General features: G+C 42.6%; 3 protein-coding genes and 1 pseudogene across 3 annotated transcripts; 1 reads left to right on the plus strand and 3 right to left on the minus strand.

The window, feature by feature from the left end:
• The first annotated feature begins 1,039 nt into the window (after nucleotides 1-1,039).
• LOC110748862 (uncharacterized) lies at nucleotides 1,040-2,170 on the plus strand. The gene is made up of 2 exons (XM_088246922.1): nucleotides 1,040-1,147; nucleotides 1,388-2,170. The coding sequence occupies exons 1-2, from the start codon at nucleotides 1,040-1,042 to the stop codon at nucleotides 2,168-2,170; spliced, it is 891 nt and encodes a 296-aa protein (XP_088103048.1).
• Nucleotides 2,171-12,035: 9,865 nt separating this feature from the next.
• Nucleotides 12,036-15,440, minus strand: LOC148297411 (IN2-2 protein-like; annotated as a pseudogene).
• Nucleotides 15,290-18,270, minus strand: LOC110746313 (putative aldo-keto reductase 2). The gene is made up of 5 exons (XM_088244379.1): nucleotides 17,840-18,270; nucleotides 17,232-17,432; nucleotides 16,596-16,768; nucleotides 16,401-16,503; nucleotides 15,290-15,816 (listed from the first exon to the last, which is right to left on the minus strand). The coding sequence occupies exons 1-5, from the start codon at nucleotides 18,050-18,052 to the stop codon at nucleotides 15,475-15,477; spliced, it is 1,032 nt and encodes a 343-aa protein (XP_088100505.1). The 5' UTR covers nucleotides 18,053-18,270; the 3' UTR covers nucleotides 15,290-15,474.
• A 605-nt stretch (nucleotides 18,271-18,875) lies between these two features.
• LOC110748872 (inorganic pyrophosphatase 2-like) lies at nucleotides 18,876-19,864 on the minus strand. The gene is given in 5 exon segments (XM_088246925.1): nucleotides 18,876-19,160; nucleotides 19,268-19,288; nucleotides 19,290-19,471; nucleotides 19,567-19,617; nucleotides 19,771-19,864. Coding segments are annotated over 5 exon segments (633 nt in total).
• Between the last annotated feature and the right edge of the window lie 52 nt (nucleotides 19,865-19,916).

The raw sequence follows: 19,916 nt of genomic DNA on the forward strand, positions 1-19,916 counted from the left end.
ACAGCCGCAAGCGTCGATTGCCGAAGCTGCTTTGCCGCGCCATCCTGCAGGAGCTGCTCTGTCCCGCTATTCTACCGTCGAAGCACAGTAGCAGCTATACCACTCAGCTGCCGGAATTGCTGCACAGCCCCACGACTACTTTGACGCCGTCCCAATCTTGGAGAAGATCCATTCTCTCCCTCCTTTGCAACCACACTTGACGTATGCACATATGTATGCGTCTAATGGAGCCCTAGCCCACATGCCATTGGGCTCGATGCACACCACTCTACTCGACCCGCGTAGTCAAGTGGACCTTAACTCACGGGTTGATCAACTCACACAGAGGGTCGACGATCAAAACAACTTGATTGGCCAGCTATTCAGGTAGATCAACTTGAATCAAGGCCCTAACCTTGGATCCCGTGATGAGGAAAGGAGGACACATGAGCATGTCGGCGAGCAGTTCGAGAGGTCCCAGACTGGTTAGACAGGAGCAAATGGGCAGGGGAGAGAATGAGATCGTGCGAACGAGACGCAGACAGATGCAAGCCGTACTTTGAGCCGTTCAAGGCTAGGTCCAAGGACCAATGTGCACGAGAGGCTGGGCCCACAGTCCGATGTCCATGCTCACTTGGGCCCACGAAGAAGTATCCAATCTAGGCTAGAACCACAAGAAGCTCGAGTTCGTGAACAATCGCATGGCAAGAGCAACGATCAACGCCTACTAGCCCGCTCGAGGACCAACACGCGGCTGCAAGCTGTAGAGGAATCATCACAAGCTCAATCTCCTAATCTGCCTCACAGCTAGGGCAACCAAGGGGATCGACCCTTAGAACCTGAGGAAGAAGTTAGCCAGCCGCGCTCGAGGCACCGTGGACGTCAACCCGAGCCACCAGCCCTGCGGGCAGAAGATGTCGAGAAGCTAGTAAGTGACCGACTTCAAGGTCTCCAACTTAAAGGAAGCACGGAGGAGGCCCTATGTAAGGAAGTTGATCGAGTCGACTGCTCGCCCTTTACTGACGAGGTGGAACAAGTTCCACCGCCGAAGCGATTCACGATGCCATCCATCACTCCGTTCAAGGGGGACTCTGACCCTGAAAGCCATTTGAGGCACTTCAAGAGCCCCATGATCTTGTACAAGGCAGACGACGCCTTGATGTGCAAAGTGTTCGCGATGACTCTGTGAGGAGCAAGTCAAGACTGGTTCCACACTCTACCATCCGCGTTGATAGGCAACTTCAAGGAGTTCGCCCTCATCTTCACAAAGGAGTACACCTCCTATAAGACGGTCAGAAAGCATGCAGACCACTTGTTCAACTTGCGCAAGAAACCAGACAAGTCTCTTCGAGACTACCTCAGACGGTTTAAGGCTTAGAAGGCGAACATCATAGGATGCAATGACCAGGTTGCATCCTTAGCTTTCAAGAAGGGCTTGCCAACCGAACACGAGCTATACCGTGAGCTAGCCATAACTCCAAGCCAAAACTTGGCAGAGGTCTTCGCGACGGCAGAGTGCTACGTACTTTCGGATGATGACCGTATTGCGACGAAGAAAGCCAGCAAGCAAGCTGATCACCCGACAAGGCAGGAGGGCCAAAAGAGCAACAAGTTCAAGCACAGACCATGGCCCCAAGAAAGAGGCTCAGAAACAGGAACCTTCACTGAGTTCACTATCCCGATCCACCAGATCCTGGCACAAGTGAAGGATAAGTCGTGGGTGAGAACACCGTCATCCATGAGGACAGACCCCTTTAGGAGGGACACCAGTAAACACTGTGCATTCCATGGGGAGCGCAGTCATTACACAAACAACTGCAACGCCTGGAAAAGGCACCTTGAGGAGCTGGTCAGAGATGGCCATTGCACAGAATTCGTAGCAAAGAAGGCCATCCAGCAGATCGAGGATTGTGATGTGGCTGCCAAGGAACCTCCCCAAAAGGTTATACGGATCAACACCATTCTAGCTGACTCCCAGGAGTCCCGGCTGACCACCAAGGAGCGCAAGAGAAAGATCGTACAGGTGACTTATGTCTCCCAAGTCACAACAGGCGTACCAGTCATTGCGGATACACCCATCATCAACTTTCAGAAAAAGGACTTGATCGGGCTTGATCTACCGCATAATGACGCCCTAATAATCTGCATCCAAATTGAACAAGCTGTGATCGAGCGAGTTCACGTGGACTAGGGCAGCACAACCAATATCCTGCAATTACCAATTATCTAACATATGGGATTGGAGCCCAAGATCAGCAAACTTGCCAGATCGCTCACAGGCTTCAATGGGGCCATGTCAATCACTGGTGGAACAATTGACCTTAACGTCCACTCACCCTCGGTGGTCTGCTCGCAAACCTTCAAGGCCATCAACAAGGTCTCTCCCTACAACCGAATCTTGGGCCGACCGTGGATCAGTAAGATCGAAGCCATCACATCTACTCTACACTAGAAGATCCGCTACCCCATCCCTGGTGGCGAGATCGGGCAGATCAACAGTGACCAAGCCATGGCAAGGAGATGCACAGCCCAAAGGCTCAAGAAGAGTAAGCAGTTGCAGTTCACACCAATAATGCAAGCTGCCAATGAGGCAGGAAGCGTTCCTAGCAGACAAGCAAGCCCGAACGGGAAGGGAGTTGTTACCTCACAATAGCAATTAAGGAGCCAGGATCAAGGCGAGGGAATCCGCCCGGAAGACTTCCATGAAAAGGGTTGGAAGCCTGAGGATCACGTTGAGTTAATACCCCCTGATCCTGGCCCGCCAGACAAAGAAGCGTAGATCGACTCGTGCTAGAATCCAGACGAGAAGGATCGAGACGAGGGAATTCGCCCGGAAGGCTCCCTTGAAGAAGGTTGCAAGCTTGAGGAAGACGTTGAGTTAGTACTCCTCGATCCTGACCAGCCAGATAAGAAAGTGCGGATCGGCTCGCGCCTAAGCTTAGATGAGAAGGTGGAGCTGACCACCTTCCCCTAGAACAACAAAGACATGTTCGCGTGGTCGCCATCTAACATGCCTGGCATTAACCCGAACATCATCTGCCACTGGCTCTATGTTAACCCCGCCAACAAGCCAGTAGCGCAGAAGAGATGCAACTTAGCTCCCGAGCGGGTCGCAATCATAGAAGCAGAGATCAAGTTGCCGGCTTCATTGAAGAGGTCTCCTATTCAGAATGGCTAGCCAACATTGTTCTAGTGATGAAACAAGAAAAGGGCAAGTGGAGAGTTTGCGTCGATTACACCGACCTCAAAGCCTGCCCTAAAGACAACTTCTCACTGCCGAGAATTGACCAGCTCGTGGATTCAACTTCCGGCAATCAGCTGCTCAGCTTCATGGACGCATATTCAGGCTATAACCAAATCTGATGCACGAGGATGACAAGGCGAAGACCTCTTTCATCATCGAGAGAGGGACCTACTACTACAAGGTCATGCCCTTTATGCTGAAGAATGCAGGAGCAACCTACCAAAGGCTCGTGAATAAAATTTTCAAGGAGCAAATCGGCAAAACCATGGAAGTGTACGTGGACGACATGCTGGTCAAAGCCCCTAAGTGAGCAGGCCACATCAAGAACCTCACTAAGGCATTCAGCCTGCTCCGCCAGTATCGCATGAAGTTGAATCCAAGTAAATGCATGTTCGGTGTATCGTCCGGCCGATTCCTGGGATACCTAGTCACTCAACGAGGTATCGAGGCGCACCCACGCCAAATCAAGGCAATTCTCGAGATGAAGTCACCTTCAACGGTAAAGGAGATTTAAAGTATAACGGGCAGAGCAGCGGCCCTCAACCAATTCCTCTTGAGATCTACCGACAAGTACAGACCATTCTTCAACGCTTTGAAGAAGGTACAAAAAGACAAATGGGACGAGGAGTGCGAAGAAGCTTTCTAGAATCTAAAGACTTACCTCACTTCACCTCCCCTGCTCTCAAAGCCAGTTCCTGGTGAAGACTTGTTCATGTACCTGGCAGTGTTCAACTCGGCCGTCAGCTCAGCTCTCATCCGAGAAGAACTGGGGGCCAAACATTCGGTATTCTACACGTCAAAAGCCCTTCTCGATGCAGAGACTCACTACCCGAAATTGGAGAATCATTTTGGCCTTTGTAGTTTCCGCGAGAAAGCTCAACCCTACTACCAAGCTCACTGAGTCATCGTCATGACCGACTTTTATTTGAGGTCAATCCTCTACAGTCCTAACACATCTCAACGACTCATGAAGTGGGCTATAGGGCTAAGCCAATACGACTTCCTCTTGGCCGAAAACTGCAATAAAAGCCCAGGCTTTAGCAGACTTTGTCTCAAAATTCATGCCATCGGCCGAAGAAGAAAAGCTGGTCAGTAAAAAGAAGGAAAATTCGAGAGCATACAAGACCTTCGCTGAACCTGACCAACCTAGAGACATGTGGCAGTTGCGTGTAGACGGAGCGTCGAACCAAAAAGGAGCTGGAGCAGGCGTCGTCATCATCACCCCGAATGGAACCCTGTTGGAGCTGTTGGAGCAAGCTATCACGCTTGGCTTCCCAGCCTCAAACAACGAGGCAGAATACGAGGCATTGCTCACTGTTTGCACTTGGCGAAGGAGTTGTCAATCAAGAAGCTAGCCATCTACTCAGATTCCCAGCTGGTCACAAATCAAGCCTCAGGAGAATACATGGCGAAACACCTTAGGATGATCTTGTACCTTGACAAAGTCCAAGAGCTGTTGAAGTTGTTTCCTACCTTCACTATCCAACAAGATCGTGCTGGACTACCTGAAGAAAAGACTAGAAGGCGCAGAAGGAAAATGGATCGACGAGCTGCCAGGAGTCTTATGGGCTTATCGCACAACCAAAAGGAGATTAACTGGCGAGACACCATTTTCTTTGGCCTATGGGATATAAGCAATCATCCCCCCACACATCACAGTCCAAAACAGCAAGCAGAGGAAAATCAACCTTGATCTACTCGAAGAAGAATGAGAAAAGGCAATTGTTTGAGTTGTAGCTTACTAGCAGCAGCTCACATCTTACTACAATAAGAAGGCCATTGTTCTAGTTGCAGCTTACCAGCAGCAGCTCACATCTTACTACAATAAAAAGGCCATTGTTCGAGTTGTAGCATACCAACATCAACTGGCATCTTAAAACCGACGTTCTATTATATTTGAAACGACATTAAATAGAGACCGTTGTGGTGTTTAAGTTGTAACGACGGTTATTTAAACATGCGACATCTATACGAAAATAAAACACTCTGTTTTTCAAATTTAGAATAGAGTTAGTGAGACTTACGATTAATTTTGCCTTCTCTGCAACCTTTGGATCAGGGAAGTTTCCCTTTTCATCTTCTCTTGCCTTCTTCCATAGCAGAGATCGATCGATTTCTTCACTGGGCATGGTTTCTTCCAATTGATCCTCCAAACCAACATACCTTTTTCTAGACAACCTATGGTTGTACTCGCATTTTTCCCTTCTCTGTTTCTGCCCAGAATGCATAGCCTCAAAATCTGGGGATAACCTCGAAGCTACAAAGGCATCCCATTGCGATTCTCTATGAACTTATAAAGCTCAGGGGGTTCTTTTAACTTCTCCTTGTCATTTGCGAATGGAAGGATATACTGCCTAGTTAAGGTATACTTGAAATCCTTCCATTTTTTGGCGGCAGACGACAGGACCATCTTCTTGCACCCTTCCCCAACAACAAAGGCCATTTGAATAGCTTCCCAAATCTGCTCCTTCAGGTCCTTGGGCAATTGAGTCCATTTCTTGTCCACAAGAGGGACTCTGGTGCGTGCCAAAACACCAATGTAAGACTGCATCTCAACATTAGCCTTGCCATGTGGTCTGCCCCTTTTATTGAACTCAACCACAGGCTTAATATTTCCTCTTCACAACACGACTCATTGTGTTGATACCGTGAGTCGATTTTGGCTCCTCAACAAATGTGGCTGAGCTCTGGTCTTTATCAGAGGTTGAAGAAAATCTCATCCTCTTCGCGGGTTTGCTTTGAACTGATTTGGTTTCATCCATTGAAGCCTTTGAAACTGCATCAAGGTCCTTGCTAGGACCTTTTGACACTTGAGCCTCCTTGCTTTGAGATTTCGAAACCATTTTTAATTAACCTACAAGAGAAACAACGACATTTAATTAAATAGATCGACGCAAAATTAAATAAAAGACGCCGAAAAAAGACAACCGTGATATTGAATTTAGGACAACGGTTGTAAAACAACACCTACGTCGTACAAACAATACCACGATGTTATCAAGAAAACATCGACGTCTTATTAAAATCTCTCACCAAACATGGTACAACAATAGGACGATGGTTTTATGTCGTTCATGTCGTATTAATTGTTACACCATGTCGGTTATTAAGTCTAAAAACCGACGTGGATTACACATTAACACGTCCAAAACAAAATACAATTGTTGTCTTACTGAGAGGTGATACAGGAAAAAGGTAGAGTTCTTTCTCCCAAGAGATGACGGTTTTATCTTGTTTCCAACGTATTAATTGTCACACCATGACGGTTATTAACCACCGTCGTGCAGTTTGCATTAGGTCGAATTTAACTATCGTTGTGGTGTGTCGATTCTAACGTCGCAAACAAGACAGAACTGTCGTCTTCAAGCGTCGTGAGGGTAATGGACCAATGAATTTAATCAAACCAGTGAAAGATTTCATCATTTTGACGGAGTCTTGTTTCCAGACTCGTTCTGTTTGTGCCTAATAAATCACGGTCGTAAAAATGACCGAAGGAGTTTCCGCTCGGCCCTAGCACCTATTCATGAACTGGGACGTGGCATTTTTGTGTTCCCAGAGACAAAGGAAAAGCTGCAAAGGCATAATCATCTCAGCCTCGACCGCGGCATTATGGGCCGAGGCCGAAGGATCGCAAGAAACACGGCCAAAGATATTGGAGTCAAATCGCCACGTGGCAGCAGGGTCCCACGCTTCATTTAATGAAGTAACGCCTCTGACTAGCAAACCCACTAGCTGCAAGAAGGCATTTAATGCACGAGGGAAGAAGGGAAGTGACTAAAGTCAGGATTTGGTGATAAAAATCAGAGTGGTTAGGCGCAAACATTCTTACAAATATTCTTACAACTTGAGGTCAGATCAACCAACCACCAGACCAGGGCATTAAATGCGTCCCCACGGCCAGAGGTGCAGAACCCACAATCAGGGCGACGGTCGAGATTTACCAGGATTTATGGAGTCACACCACCATGCTTCACGATCCCAAATGTCGATTGGACTACTCACTTGCTCTGATCAGGCTCCATCATGCAGATTTTCAGCCTCGATTACTCCTCCAGAGCTCTTCCTATAAATACCAAGCTCAAGCTACATTCAAAGGGTTCAAACACCAAACCAAAAGCCTCCCACAGAGCAAATTATATTTTCCTGTAATGCACTTTCAATACCTTTACTTGCTTTCCTAGGAGTAGTGATAGATTGTAAGGAAAATCCATTCATTAATATATCATACGACCCTTGATTTTCAAGGCGCCGGAGCACCATTTCTGTTACGCTCTCATTCACCCCATATATCATACGACCGTCGCTCTCTGAGCAACGCGCCGGAGCACCGCCCAAAACCCACCATCAACACCACCACTAAACGGCCTTGTAGCTCAGGCCGTGAACCTGACGGCCGAGATCAGTTCCTCTCTCGGCCACAATCGTTTGATTAGAAGTCAGACTCAAAACAGGCGCACCACTTAAACCATTCTATCCAAACCCCATCACCATCTTGACGCACGGTAGACCGTGCTGGCACGCCCGCGCACAACCGCACCGCATCCAAAAGAAGGACGTAACGTGTTAACACATATCCCCTCGGCCCGGAGCACCAGGCCGTGAGATTTGCGCCGCCCACACATTCTTTCAAAACCCTCTTAAAATGAAATTGAAAAAAATGAAAAGAGATTGAGAAAAAACCTTTGGCGTGCAAAGACAGTTCCTTTTCGACATTAACTTTGGTGATTTACAGACGAAGACAATGATGATGACGAGATTCAGACAATGATGATTACGAAGCTGCTTTTGGGAACTGAGAGGGAAATTGAGATATTTTATCGGTGAGAGAGAACGTAGAACTTTAGGTCAGGTGACGAAAAAGTTTATATATTTTCCCAGAGTTCAATAACATGACGGTTTTAGTAAAAACCGCCCTAGTATGTAGTTATAACGATGCAAAAATAGTAGGAACCGACGTGGTTATTAATAAAGCCAAATGACTTTTGGAATTCCGAAACCGACGTGGTTATTTAAGTTTTACACAACAAAAGTTTACTTTTAATGACCTGATATTATTTGTTATGACGGCGCTTGTCTATCTAAACCGTCGTTGTATTTGTACAGTCAACGACCATTAGTAAAAGGAAACCGACGTGGTTATTCAAATTCAACGTTACCTTGTTTTAGTAGATCGTCGTGGTTAATTAAAAGTCAATGACTTCTTTGGTATTCCGAAAATGACGTGGTTCTCTGGGCAGTACACGAAAAAAGTTTACTTTGGAAGAAGTGGTATTTCATGTTTTCACATCGTCATTTTATGCATAACTGACGTTGTTGGTTTTAAAGGTCGTTGCCTTAATTTACGAAAATATCGTGGTTGTTTATATTTATACGACCCCAATTATTTGATGTCGCTAAGTTTAATAGAACCGACGTGGATATTGAAGATAATTTGTATAAATATGATTTTTTTAGGTTTTCTTCAACTTTCAATTTTCAATTAGGGTTCCAACTTCTTCTTGCCCTTGGCTCTATCTCATCAACTTCTAAAAAATTGTCTTTCTGAAAGCAAATGTGGACACTTTAGCTTCTTATCCATTTGAAATCTGAAGAGTCACTTTAGCTTTTTATACATTTCAGATTTGAAATGGATAAGAAGCTAAAGTGTCCACTAGAAACCATTTCAGCGACTCCTTCCGACGTCGGGATCCAAAGATCTCACTGGTAAGATTTCATACCTCTTGGGATCTCATTTTAATTTTCATGTGATGATGGTTTTCTATATAAACCGTCGTGATTTTTCTTGGAAGCAATAAAAATTAATTGTCTTGGAAGTGGGTTTTGCTGCTGCTTTCTCGAAAGGGGTATTTGAGCTTGTGATTCAAATTACTTCTGTAAGTGGGCAAAGTTGGAGTTTTGTTTTTCTGGGCAGCCAACAGAAAAGGTTTTTGTTCCCCCTTTGACAAAGGAATAAAAGAGAAGTGTTCAAGTCAAGAAAAGCTGAGTGCAAGAAAGGAGAACGCAAGAAAGAAAAGGGAGAAGGTAGCAAAGAGATTCTGGTTCGCATACATGTTTTTGTTTGATGATCTTGTGTGGTTTTCTTATTGTTTATTTTTGGCTGCTGAGAAAATGTTAGAAAAATAAGAGATAAGTGGTAGTGTTCTCAGTCCTGTATGTTTTATGATTTTCCTTCTGCAAAACCAAGCCCATGTAGTCTATGCAGAAATGCAAGAGGGCCCTTAATCTCAGTTTCCTTTATTTGTATTTCTTTTTGGGGTCCTTATTTCCTCGTGTAGTTGTTTAATTTTGATCTAATTGATTTTTCTTTTCTCTTTACTGAAGGTTTGAAATGTCTTACAGTACTTCAGAAGATATTAAGAAAGATATTAGCAAAGTGTTGGAGTGTAGGCTACCAAATTTTTTTTAAAAAAATTAATCTTAAAAAATAATAAAAATAAGACGACGGTTTACAGAGAAGGTAGATGTATAAATCGAAAAAATACGACGGTAATTTGAACTTAAGGACGTGGTAAATAAGTATTATACGTCGCTAATTTAACAAATTACGACGTGTGAATCATATTGTAACGTCCTCATAACTAAAAAAACCGACGTGGTTATTGAATAAATAACTGACGTTGTTTTGTACAATTAGACGGCGGTATTTATATAAGGACCGCCATTTACCAAAATATATATATAAAAAATTATTCTTAAAAAGCAATAAAAATTAAAACCGTGGTTTACAGAGAAGGCATACGTATAAATCGAATAAATACGACGGTAATTTGAACTTCAAAACGTGGTAAATAAATATTATAAGTCGCTAATTTAACAAATAACATGGTAATCTTATTTTAACGTCCCTATAACTAAAAAACCGACATGGTTATTAAAAAATAACCAACGTGGTTTTGTACAATTAGACGGCAGTATGTATATAAGGACCGCCGTGGGTTTTAAAGATTTATTGTATAAATTTGACGCTTTCTTTCAGTTTCAGTTTTCATTTAGGGTTCCAAGTTCTTCTGACCTCTCTGGAGGCTCGTCTTCCTCTCTCACATACACACATACATCATCACTCTCTCTCACATCTCAAAGACAATAATTTGGATGTTAATGATGTATGCGTTTTGGTGTATCTCAAAGACACCAAAAAGCACACATCATTAACTTTCAAAACATTGTCTTTCTCAAAGTTTGCCGTCGTCAGTTCAGTTCTAGTTTCGTTTTGGATTTTGTGTATTTAAAATATTGTCTTTCTCACTTTGGTGGTTCGATTATGATCAGGATCCAAAGATCTCAATGGTAAGATTTTATACATCTTGGGATCTCATTTTAATTTTCATATGACAACTGTCGTGATTTTTCTCAGTTCTTGTCATTTTGTTGATCTACCGTTGTAGGCTATCAAAATAAACAAATAAGTAAATCACAAAAAGAAATACAAATTAAGACGATGGTTCACAGAGAAGGCAGACGTATAAATTGAATAAATACGACGGTAATTTTAACGTCAGGACATGGTAAATAAATATTAGACGTCGCTAATTGAACAAACCGACATGGTTATTAAATCTTGATATATAGTAAATATGACGTGGATATTCTTATTTAGACGTCGTTATCTACTCTTCTGCTATCATGGTTCTCTACTACTTTATACGACAGTAGTGTTGTAGGTACCGTCGTAGTACACTCCAAAATAATAAGTCGATAAATTTATCTTTCACGTCATGGTACATTGATTTAACACAGCGTTGTTTTGTAATATACCGACGTGGATTCCATTATATTATACGATGCGGACTAAGAACAGTTGGTCGTGTTTAGTTAGGAGTTAACACGGCGACTTTTTTGTTGAACCGTCGTCTTTACTTTCCATGTCGGTGGCTTCATACCTGCTGTCGTTGTTTTTTGATCAGATTTTAACTCTGAACAAAACCTTTTTAATAAGACGACACTTTTTTATTTGGGTGCGTCGTTTAAAAAAAATATTCAAGCGGACCTCCCTTTTTTAGGTGTTTAAGTCACTTATCCACGACGGTTTTCTATTACCGTCGTCTTTCTAAACACAACGACGGTATTTTGTTCTACCGTCGTCTTTTTCTGGTCGTCTTATTCACTTTTTGCAGTAGTCTTTTTCATTATATGGGTTTTAGCAAGGAAGATCGAATTCGACTTCTTTTCCAAAAGAAGATTCTTCAGGTCGCGGAACATTCGTTGGTCGCCAAGCCAACAAATGTTCCAATTGAAGACTAACATTGAGAACGGGGAGACCTCTCAAAGCTAGTCTACTATGTCTGTTTAGAAGTATCAATAAGGCAAGGACGTCTTTTACTTGGAACTGTAGAATCGGTCGACACTTCTTCTTCTCGATGCACAACTACCTTTCTAGCTTGCGTTTCCCATCACTTATGACATGTCGGTGCATTATCGTGTTGTCAGTGTGGAGATCGTCTTTTTATAGCCTACCTCGACCCTTTTTTTGCCCTTTACCCTCCGTCAGCTTAATCAGGGGCATAAAATTGAAAGCGTCAGACGTAGAGTCCTCAATTTGTTCATGAGCTACATACCCAACATTAGGTTATAATTCAGTCATTGTATTCTTGTGAAGATTATGGGCGTTACCCCCAGACAAGACCAAAGACTGCAATTGATAGGCAGCCATCGGATCAACCTGTTGGGCTTTTTCTGTCACAACTAGTGTTGTCGCAGCTTTTTTCATAGCAGCCTCCATAACCATATGCGAAAACTCCACACCCAAACTGTTGTGGCACACCTCTCCACCCAAAAATTCTTCAACCAGCAAATTAGACGTGACATGCCCGACCTAACCTCTGCGAGCATCTACCCTTATGTCGGCTAATGAGGGTTGCTCCCCTACCATGATAGCCAAACGCCCAACTGTCTCTGCCCCCTGTTGTTGCCTTGTGTTGCTCGGGGATAATACCATGGTAGCCCTATCACCTCTATCCATACTAACTGATCGGGGAGACGACGTCGCAACTTTATCTTTTGAAAGATCTTTTCGCCATGAGCTTTCACCTGGGGAAGACTTGTCACTAGACCGAGTCACAAAATTAAACCCAAGAGCACGCCTAGCTTGCTTAACCAATTGGTTTGCCAACATATTTTTGTCCCCTTCCAAACCTGCATAGATAACCATGAGTTGACTAATCTCCCAAGGATTGAGCCTACCATGCATCTCTTCATGTTTCTTTACGTACTCTCAAGTTGTGTGATCCATTATACCACACACAAAACAAAATTCAAGTAGATACTCATATTGAAACTTACTTGTATACGAATAAATCGCCCCACACAGTCATCCCCATCGCAGTTATCCACCCATCAAACATCACCAAGTGTCACTCCAATTGCCTTAGCAACTACAACCGTCATACAAAACGCAGGCACCCTATGCAGTTGAACCCAAAGGGTACCATGGGTCAACGACATGGAACGTACGCTTGTATACCCAACGAACACTTAAAACCAACAATCGCTTGTATACCCAAGGTTCCATGTCCAAGACCCTTTTTTGATCTTGTGCTTTTATGAAACCTCATCTATACCTCTGCAAAGTCCAGAGAAGGTCTACACAAAGTGGTCGACCTTCACTTCATGGATCAAGAGAACCTCCACCATCAAACTGTGAGTAAACCATAGGAATCGATCTTAAATCGGAGAGTCCCGAATCACAACACCTGCTCGCTCCCGTTTTGTTGACATCAATTGCCTCCCGAAAGATTTTTCTGTATCATCAACTTCCATCCCTTCAGACTTGAGACAGAGAAAACATGAACAACACCCCCAAACTCTAAGGACATACTCGAGGTAAAAGGGAAACTCAAGTCTGTCAAGAGAGCACGCAAAGGAGAAGAGAACAAAGAGAGACCAACACGAAATTATCAGAAATTGTGTGAAAGTTCAGGCAAACCCTAGAAAAACCCTAGCTGCCACAAAACTCTCCTCGCAAGAAACGAGATAGCGACGCCTTACCAAGAAGAATAGCCCTAAAAAAACAAATATAGTTTTTAAGTTGTTTGGTATGTATTATAAGTTAAATGCTAACTTTAGTGTAGTTTAATTTTTTACTTTAATAAGAAAATATTCATTGTTGTGTGACATTCAATAAAAGTTAAACTATAAATAAAATAGAAATCCAAGACAGATAAAAAGTGTGGCCTAGCTTGGTCGGTCAAGTGATAATTTGTACATAGTGGAGGTTGTGAGTTCAAATCCTACAAATGGCATGGTGGTGATGGTCGAGGGTGGTCCAGTAACAGTTCGAGCGGCGGTTGGCGGGGATCAGGTTTTCGGCGACCCCTTTTGGTCATAGCCAATTATGATCGGCAGGAGTCAGGGTGTCGACAGCCAGTAGGTAACGGCGGGGTCAGGGTGTCGACGGCCAGCAGGTAACGTCGGGGTCAAAGTGGCGGCAGCCGGCGGTGGTCCATGTGGTGGTGGTGCCCTATAAACCTAAAAGGGGCAAAATAATCTTCTCCCCTATAAATTTAAATGGGCCCATTCAATTTGGGCCTGCTTATTGACCTATTACAAAAGAAAATTCAAAACCCATTTACCAAAATACTTGATTTGTAATATCTTAATTATTAAATCTTTTGATGACTCTACACTAATTTTTCTGTTGAATAATGCCTCACCGGCAAGTAGGAATTATTTCTGCCTATACATCTCTTGACCACAAGGACCACTGCAACTGTGCGCTTCATATTGTGGAAGCTGAGGCCTTAGACAGACCCGTGTACTTTACCGTACCCTCTTCTTCAACTAGTTTCTTCAATTCCCCGACCTTTTAAAAGAAAATAATTAACATAAACTTCTACATTTAATTCACATATATATATATCCTAAAATATAAATACATCGCATACCTATGTTATAACACATGTAGATAAAAATTTATGAGAAGAAACAAACTGTGACTTCGATAGGGACACATGCATCGATCCGGTGTTGATAATAGAGATCAATGGAATTAAGCTCCCTCACAAGCAGCTCTCACATGTTGAGGGTCACCTCTCAACTCATGTACGTTGTCCAAACAGTAACCAAACTTGGTCGCCAATTCAACCTTCTCTCTTACCCCACCCCATCATAGCCTGCTCACCCAAACCCAAAATAGCTCATCTTCCGAAACTAGTTAGCAATGAGTGAAGAGGCTCAAGATTGTTTACATTAAACTTTCATTTTCCAATGTGAGATAATACTTGTTAATGGGCCATAGATGTCCGCGGTGTCAAGGAGGGTGACGCCTGCTTTGATCGCGTGGTGGATGAGATTGATCATGTTAGGTTCGGGCTTTGAAGCGCCATACAAGGCGGATCGGAAATGCTATAATGATGGGGTTGTGGGGAGAAACACTTGTGTGCAACGGGTGATAACTTTTCCACTTGGCGTAGCGTGGCTGCGTGGTTGGACGGGGATAGCAAAACAATGCTATATTCGTTTCTTATAAGTTTTTCCTAGGCTGTGGGAGGGGTTGAATCCCACTATCTGAACAGAGAGAAATTATTGGACTTCAACTTTTTTAATAATTGAATGGTTAGATTGAACCCTCATTGTAGAAGCTCCAAAGCGGACATGCCCATGCAGCCCACAACTTGAGCTGCGACCTCAAAGCCTTGTGACCCCAGTTTGATCCTTTTCTCCAAAATGATGTGTCATTTTTTTTTGGTCTGAACCACGAGGTGGTCCTAGATGGGCCCCAACTATGGGTGGCACCTTTAAGCCTTAATCACAACCCAGACTAATTCCCGCTCACACCGGATCGGCCCGTAAGGGGTAAAGTGCTGGTCAAAGTGGTGACTCCGTACAAGAGCAGGGATCGAACCCCTGACCTCTCTTAAGAAATGAGAGTGCCGAACCACTAATGATGTGTCATTTGGTAACAATATTTGCACCCCTTTTTTCTGATATATCTATGTTCGCTTGAGGTGAAAAATAGGACCAAAACAACGCATAGTTTTTCGTTTTTTGGCAGGTAATGTCATATTTTCTTATTCTCTCGAATATTACAAGTCAAAACATTTGAAGCTAAAGGCCGAGTCATGTCCTAAATAAATTGAAAACAAATCAAACTATCTTTTCGCTTGATCCCAGGTGATTCCTTACTTTAAAATACTCAATACAACATGATGCAATTTACGTACAAAATGTTTGACGTCTGAAAGTCAAGCAATCACAAAGTTGAGGAGGTACAAAGCGGCATTTATTCTAAGTATGACATGATGAACGACATATACTTATGTGGCTTTCCATGAAGACAGTGGTGGGGTTTCAGAGTTGGTCCAAGTAGTACTGAAGGCACTCGGATATCTGTCACCTTTAACAGCATCAGCTGAAGCAAAAGATTCAAGCTCAGCCAATTCTTCTGGTGTCAGTTTCACAGACAGAGCTCCAATATTCTGGTTAAAATTCTCAATCTTTGTGGTTCCGGGTATCGGACACACATCATTTCCTTGGTGATGAACCCAGGCCAGTGCTAGTTGAGATGGGGTGCACCCTTTCCTTGCAGCAAGATCACTAACCTGCTCGAATAGTGTTTTATTATGCTCTACGTTTTCGGGTTGGAACCTCGGGTGATGCTGCAACCATTGAACTAAACAATTCAGAATCAAGACTAAGTTTGCTTGATCAAAATGACATGATAAAGATGTACAACAATCCAATGGACAGAAATAAGCATGACCAGAAAACTACAGTTAACTTTCTAGGATCAGGAGAATCTCATGGGCAACCTTTCTTGCCAATTTATTTCTTCAAATTATAGTGAAGCATCAGAGAAACCGACAGACCTAAATGAAAAATGGGAGTGTGGAACTCTGAGAAATTTTCCTTGCCACCACAAAACATTATAAAATAAAGAATATTAAAGCAAATTAGAACGTTAGTGGGCTCTGACTGTCTGGATGAATGACAGCTACTTAGGTACTAACGTTATAGAAAGAAATTTTGTGCTCTAGCCAAGTTTTTGATGGAGAGAAGACTGCTGAAAAAACTCAGTAAGAGAGACTACTAAGCTTTGCGAGATGAATTATCAAATTGAGATCTTGCAGGGGAGATGCAAGTTCAGGAAATACACAATAGTAGCATCATGATGATACCAAGAAAATTTTATATGGCAGTTTGGTAATTTAAAATCGAAAAAATTTGTGAAATACCAACAAACCTTTCGAGAATCATCATGGGAGAGGTTTTCGACGAACTTAGCGCCTGATGAAAAGAATCCTCTCCCTAGAGGACTGTATGCAACAATACCAATGCCAAGTTCCCTGAGAAATTTAGGCGAGATAAATTATAATGAATTTGATACCTATTTGTTATTTACAAATAAAATAGTTATATCAGTTCAATAAAGCCTCACCGGCAAGTAGGAATTATTTCTGCCTCGACATCTCTCGACCACAAGGACCACTCCAACTGCACAGCTGTTATTGGATGAACAGCATGTGCTCTTCTTATTGTAGAAGCTGAGGCCTCAGATAGGCCAATGTACTTCACCTTACCCTCTTCAACTAATTTCTTCAATTCCCCTACCTTGCAAAAGACATAATAAAGGAATTTAAAGAATCAAAAGAAAACGCTCAAAAAAAGTTAATCATGATGCAAGTCAGTACCAAATGAAAAAAAAAACTCAGTCTAGTAAGAAAAGAGAACTAGCTTCAAGATAATCAATACTACATTTTATGATACTCTAGAGCAAGTCCCAAAAAAAGGATGCAATCACATTGAGATATGAACTAAACTTTCAAAAATTACAACTAATTTGCCATCACAAACAAGGGGTTCCTGTTATATGAGAAATGAGGTCAAACCATGACTTCTGCAAGGTAAACCACAAATTAAATCAAATTGAGGAATTGATAAAACATGTGACTAAAAGTTATACAAGATGTTGTAAAATCTTTGAATAAACATGACTTTACTAGGCCTGCAGATGCATATTGCTCTGTAATTGCTACTAAAGGAGACCAAATCTCAAATAGGGAAGAAGACAAACCGTGACTTCTATGGGGACAGTGGTGTCAATCCGATGCTGATAATAGAGATCAACAGAATCAACATCAAGGCGCTTCAAGCTACCCTCGACAGCAGCCCTCACATAGGCAGGGTCACCTCGCACCTCCATCTTCTTGTCTGCGAAGTAGATGCCAAACTTGGTGGCCAATTCAACCTTCTCTCTTACCCCTCCCTTCAGAGCCTGTTCTTCATCAATCCAACAAAATCTAGTTCACTTCATCATCATCAATCACAATTAATTGAAAAATCTAAACAAACCCCAAAAAAGCAATTACATTTATCATTGTCTCTCTCAATACTTGTGCTGGCTGGCTTAGTATCTTAAATACAGGAACCAGAGTGAACACAACCCAATTCACTTCATCACTAATTCATCCCATTCAACAATGCAAACAAAACCCACAAAACAATTGTACGAATTATTGTCTCTCAGTGCTTGTGCTTGATTTAGTAACTTAAATACAGGAACAAGACTGAACCAAAACAAACCCAATTCATTTTATCATCAACTCACCAAACAAACCCAAAAAGCAATTGATACAAATTATGAGCAAATATTAAGAAGCAAAGTCAAGGTTAGTGGCGTACATTGCCAAGCAGAATTTCGTTGGTGAAGGGGCCGTACATGTCAGAGGTGTCGAGGAAGGTGACGCCGGAGTCAATGGCATGGTGGATGAGACTGAACATGTCTGCGTCTGGCTTCGGAGCGCCATAGAAGGCAGACATGCCCATACATCCCAGGCCTTGAGCAGAGACCTCAAGGCCTTGTGAACCCAACTTGATCCTCCTCACTCCTGCCATTTGCTATCTGTGGTTTTTTTTTTTTTTTGGTCAACTATCTGTGGTTGTTTCAGTTTGGTTCGTATATTTATATTAGCAGAAAGTGAAAACTTCAAACGAGCTTGCCAATCAGCAACAATTCAACTTGATCCTCTCTCCCATCAACTTTTCTTATGTCTCTTCCTCTTTTGAAATATCTGTCTGGTGAGACTGCGCTTGCCTATGAATATTCGAGAATTCTACAGTGCGCCATGCATATGGATGCGCCACTATTATAGACCATTGGATAAGTTGTTGTGGGATGTGAGGTAATCTACACCGTTGATAGTCAGTGACTGGTTAAATGGGTTGCTCCAGGTAAAAGAAAACCAAAACAAAAGAAAGAAATCTGAAACAAAAACAAAACAAAATAAAGAACGCTCAGAGACTCCTACGACTCCCCTCTCTCTTCTTCTTCTTGGCACTGTCAGTCTTTGTTCCATTGTTGCTCTCTCTTCTTCAGTTGGGCTTCTTGGTTCGAACAACGGTAATTGTTAGATATCAATTTGTCGATCTTGAAGTCAGTCTCTCGCTCTCGCTCCCTCTTGCTCTCACTCTCCGTCTCTGTCTGTTCGCTTCATCATTCTCTGTGCTCTGGAAATCGATCTGTCATCAGGTGAGTCTTTTCCTTCCTCTTTCTCTCTAGTTATGCTTCTATGGGTCAATTTAGGGTTCTTAAGTTTCGGACCTAACTTTTAATCAATTGATTTGGGGTTAGGGTTAGTGGGCTTATGATCAACCTCACTTTAAAATCCTCAAATTAGGATTGAGTACTTGAATGAAAGCAAGAGAACCCCATCTGAGTTTAGCAAGACAGCCCCATTTCAGTGAATAATGTATTAACTGTGTTGAGCAAGACAGCCCCAAGCTCATCACGCTCATTCCATTCGTAAATTTTTGCCTTGGTAAACAATGGATTGGCAGAAATTAAGTCCCAGATAGGAAAATCCCTCCTTGGGATCAGAAAATTTCCTTTGTCAAGCTTCAAACCTGCACAAAAATCAGGAGCTCCATCCCCAACATAGATGAACTATTTATGTTTCTTCCTATCTGTTGCAACAGAAGCTTGGATCTTTTCCATTATTAGACCCTGTAACAAAAGAAACCCCACAAACATACTAAACCAATGTAATTAAACTTGTGATTTTGATTTGGGGTACTTAAATATATGCAATTAGTTTAGTTTAGTTTAATCACCTTGCACATGCTGGGAGGGCAAAATGGTACAGCCATGAGAAGATGAGTGGAAATCATGGTAGGGTAAGATTCTAAGCCTGCCCTGTTCATCAATAATGCATGGGTTGGTGTTGATTTCTGAGAAACAATCCATTAGCCCATGATTCTTCAATATTGTGTCTATGAAAAATTCATTTGTAGCACTTAACACCCTCAGATCACACCTGCATGTGTTATAATTAGAATTTTTCATAACAATTATAGCATAATTTGTTCTGTTTTGTCATATCATAGTATGTTAATAAGGAAAGGAAATTATCCAAAAGCATGGGCTGATTTTTGACCTTCTCTCTTACCCCTCCCATCATAGCCTGCTCACCCAACCCAAAATAGCTCATCATCCGAAACTAGTTAGCAATGAGTGAAGAGGCTCACTAGTTAGCAATGATTGTTTAAATTAAACTTTCATTTTCCAATGTGAGATTATACTCACTACACTAGGTACCGTACGTGACGTACCTTGCCAAGAAGAATTTCATTTGTTAATGGGCCATAGATGTCCGCGGTGTCAAGGAGGGTGACGCCTGCTTTGATCGCGTGGTGGATGAGATTGATCATGTTAGGTTCGGGCTTTGAAGCGCCATACAAGGCGGATCGGAAATGCTATAAT

Source organism: Prunus avium, chromosome 1, assembly GCF_965620075.1.
Source record: "Prunus avium chromosome 1, drPruAviu1.hap1.1, whole genome shotgun sequence".
Classification (NCBI taxonomy): domain Eukaryota; kingdom Viridiplantae; phylum Streptophyta; class Magnoliopsida; order Rosales; family Rosaceae; genus Prunus; species Prunus avium.

What these genes read in the sequence shown, in the direction of transcription:
- LOC110746313 (XM_088244379.1), bottom strand. Translation starts at nt 18,052, where the DNA reads ATGGCAGGAGTGAGGAGGATCAAGTTGGGTTCACAAGGCCTTGAGGTC. An exon ending in CTGTCCCCATAGAAGTCACG is followed by an intron (nt 16,769 to 17,231) that starts GTTTGTCTTCTT and finishes GTCTTTTGCAAG; the next exon opens with GTAGGGGAATTGAAGAAATT. An exon ending in CCCATGATGATTCTCGAAAG is followed by an intron (nt 15,817 to 16,400) that starts GTTTGTTGGTAT and finishes CAATGGTTGCAG; the next exon opens with CATCACCCGAGGTTCCAACC.
- LOC110748862 (XM_088246922.1), top strand. Translation starts at nt 1,040, where the DNA reads ATGCCATCCATCACTCCGTTCAAGGGGGACTCTGACCCTGAAAGCCAT. An exon ending in ACGACGCCTTGATGTGCAAA is followed by an intron (nt 1,148 to 1,387) that starts GTGTTCGCGATG and finishes TGCAATGACCAG; the next exon opens with GTTGCATCCTTAGCTTTCAA.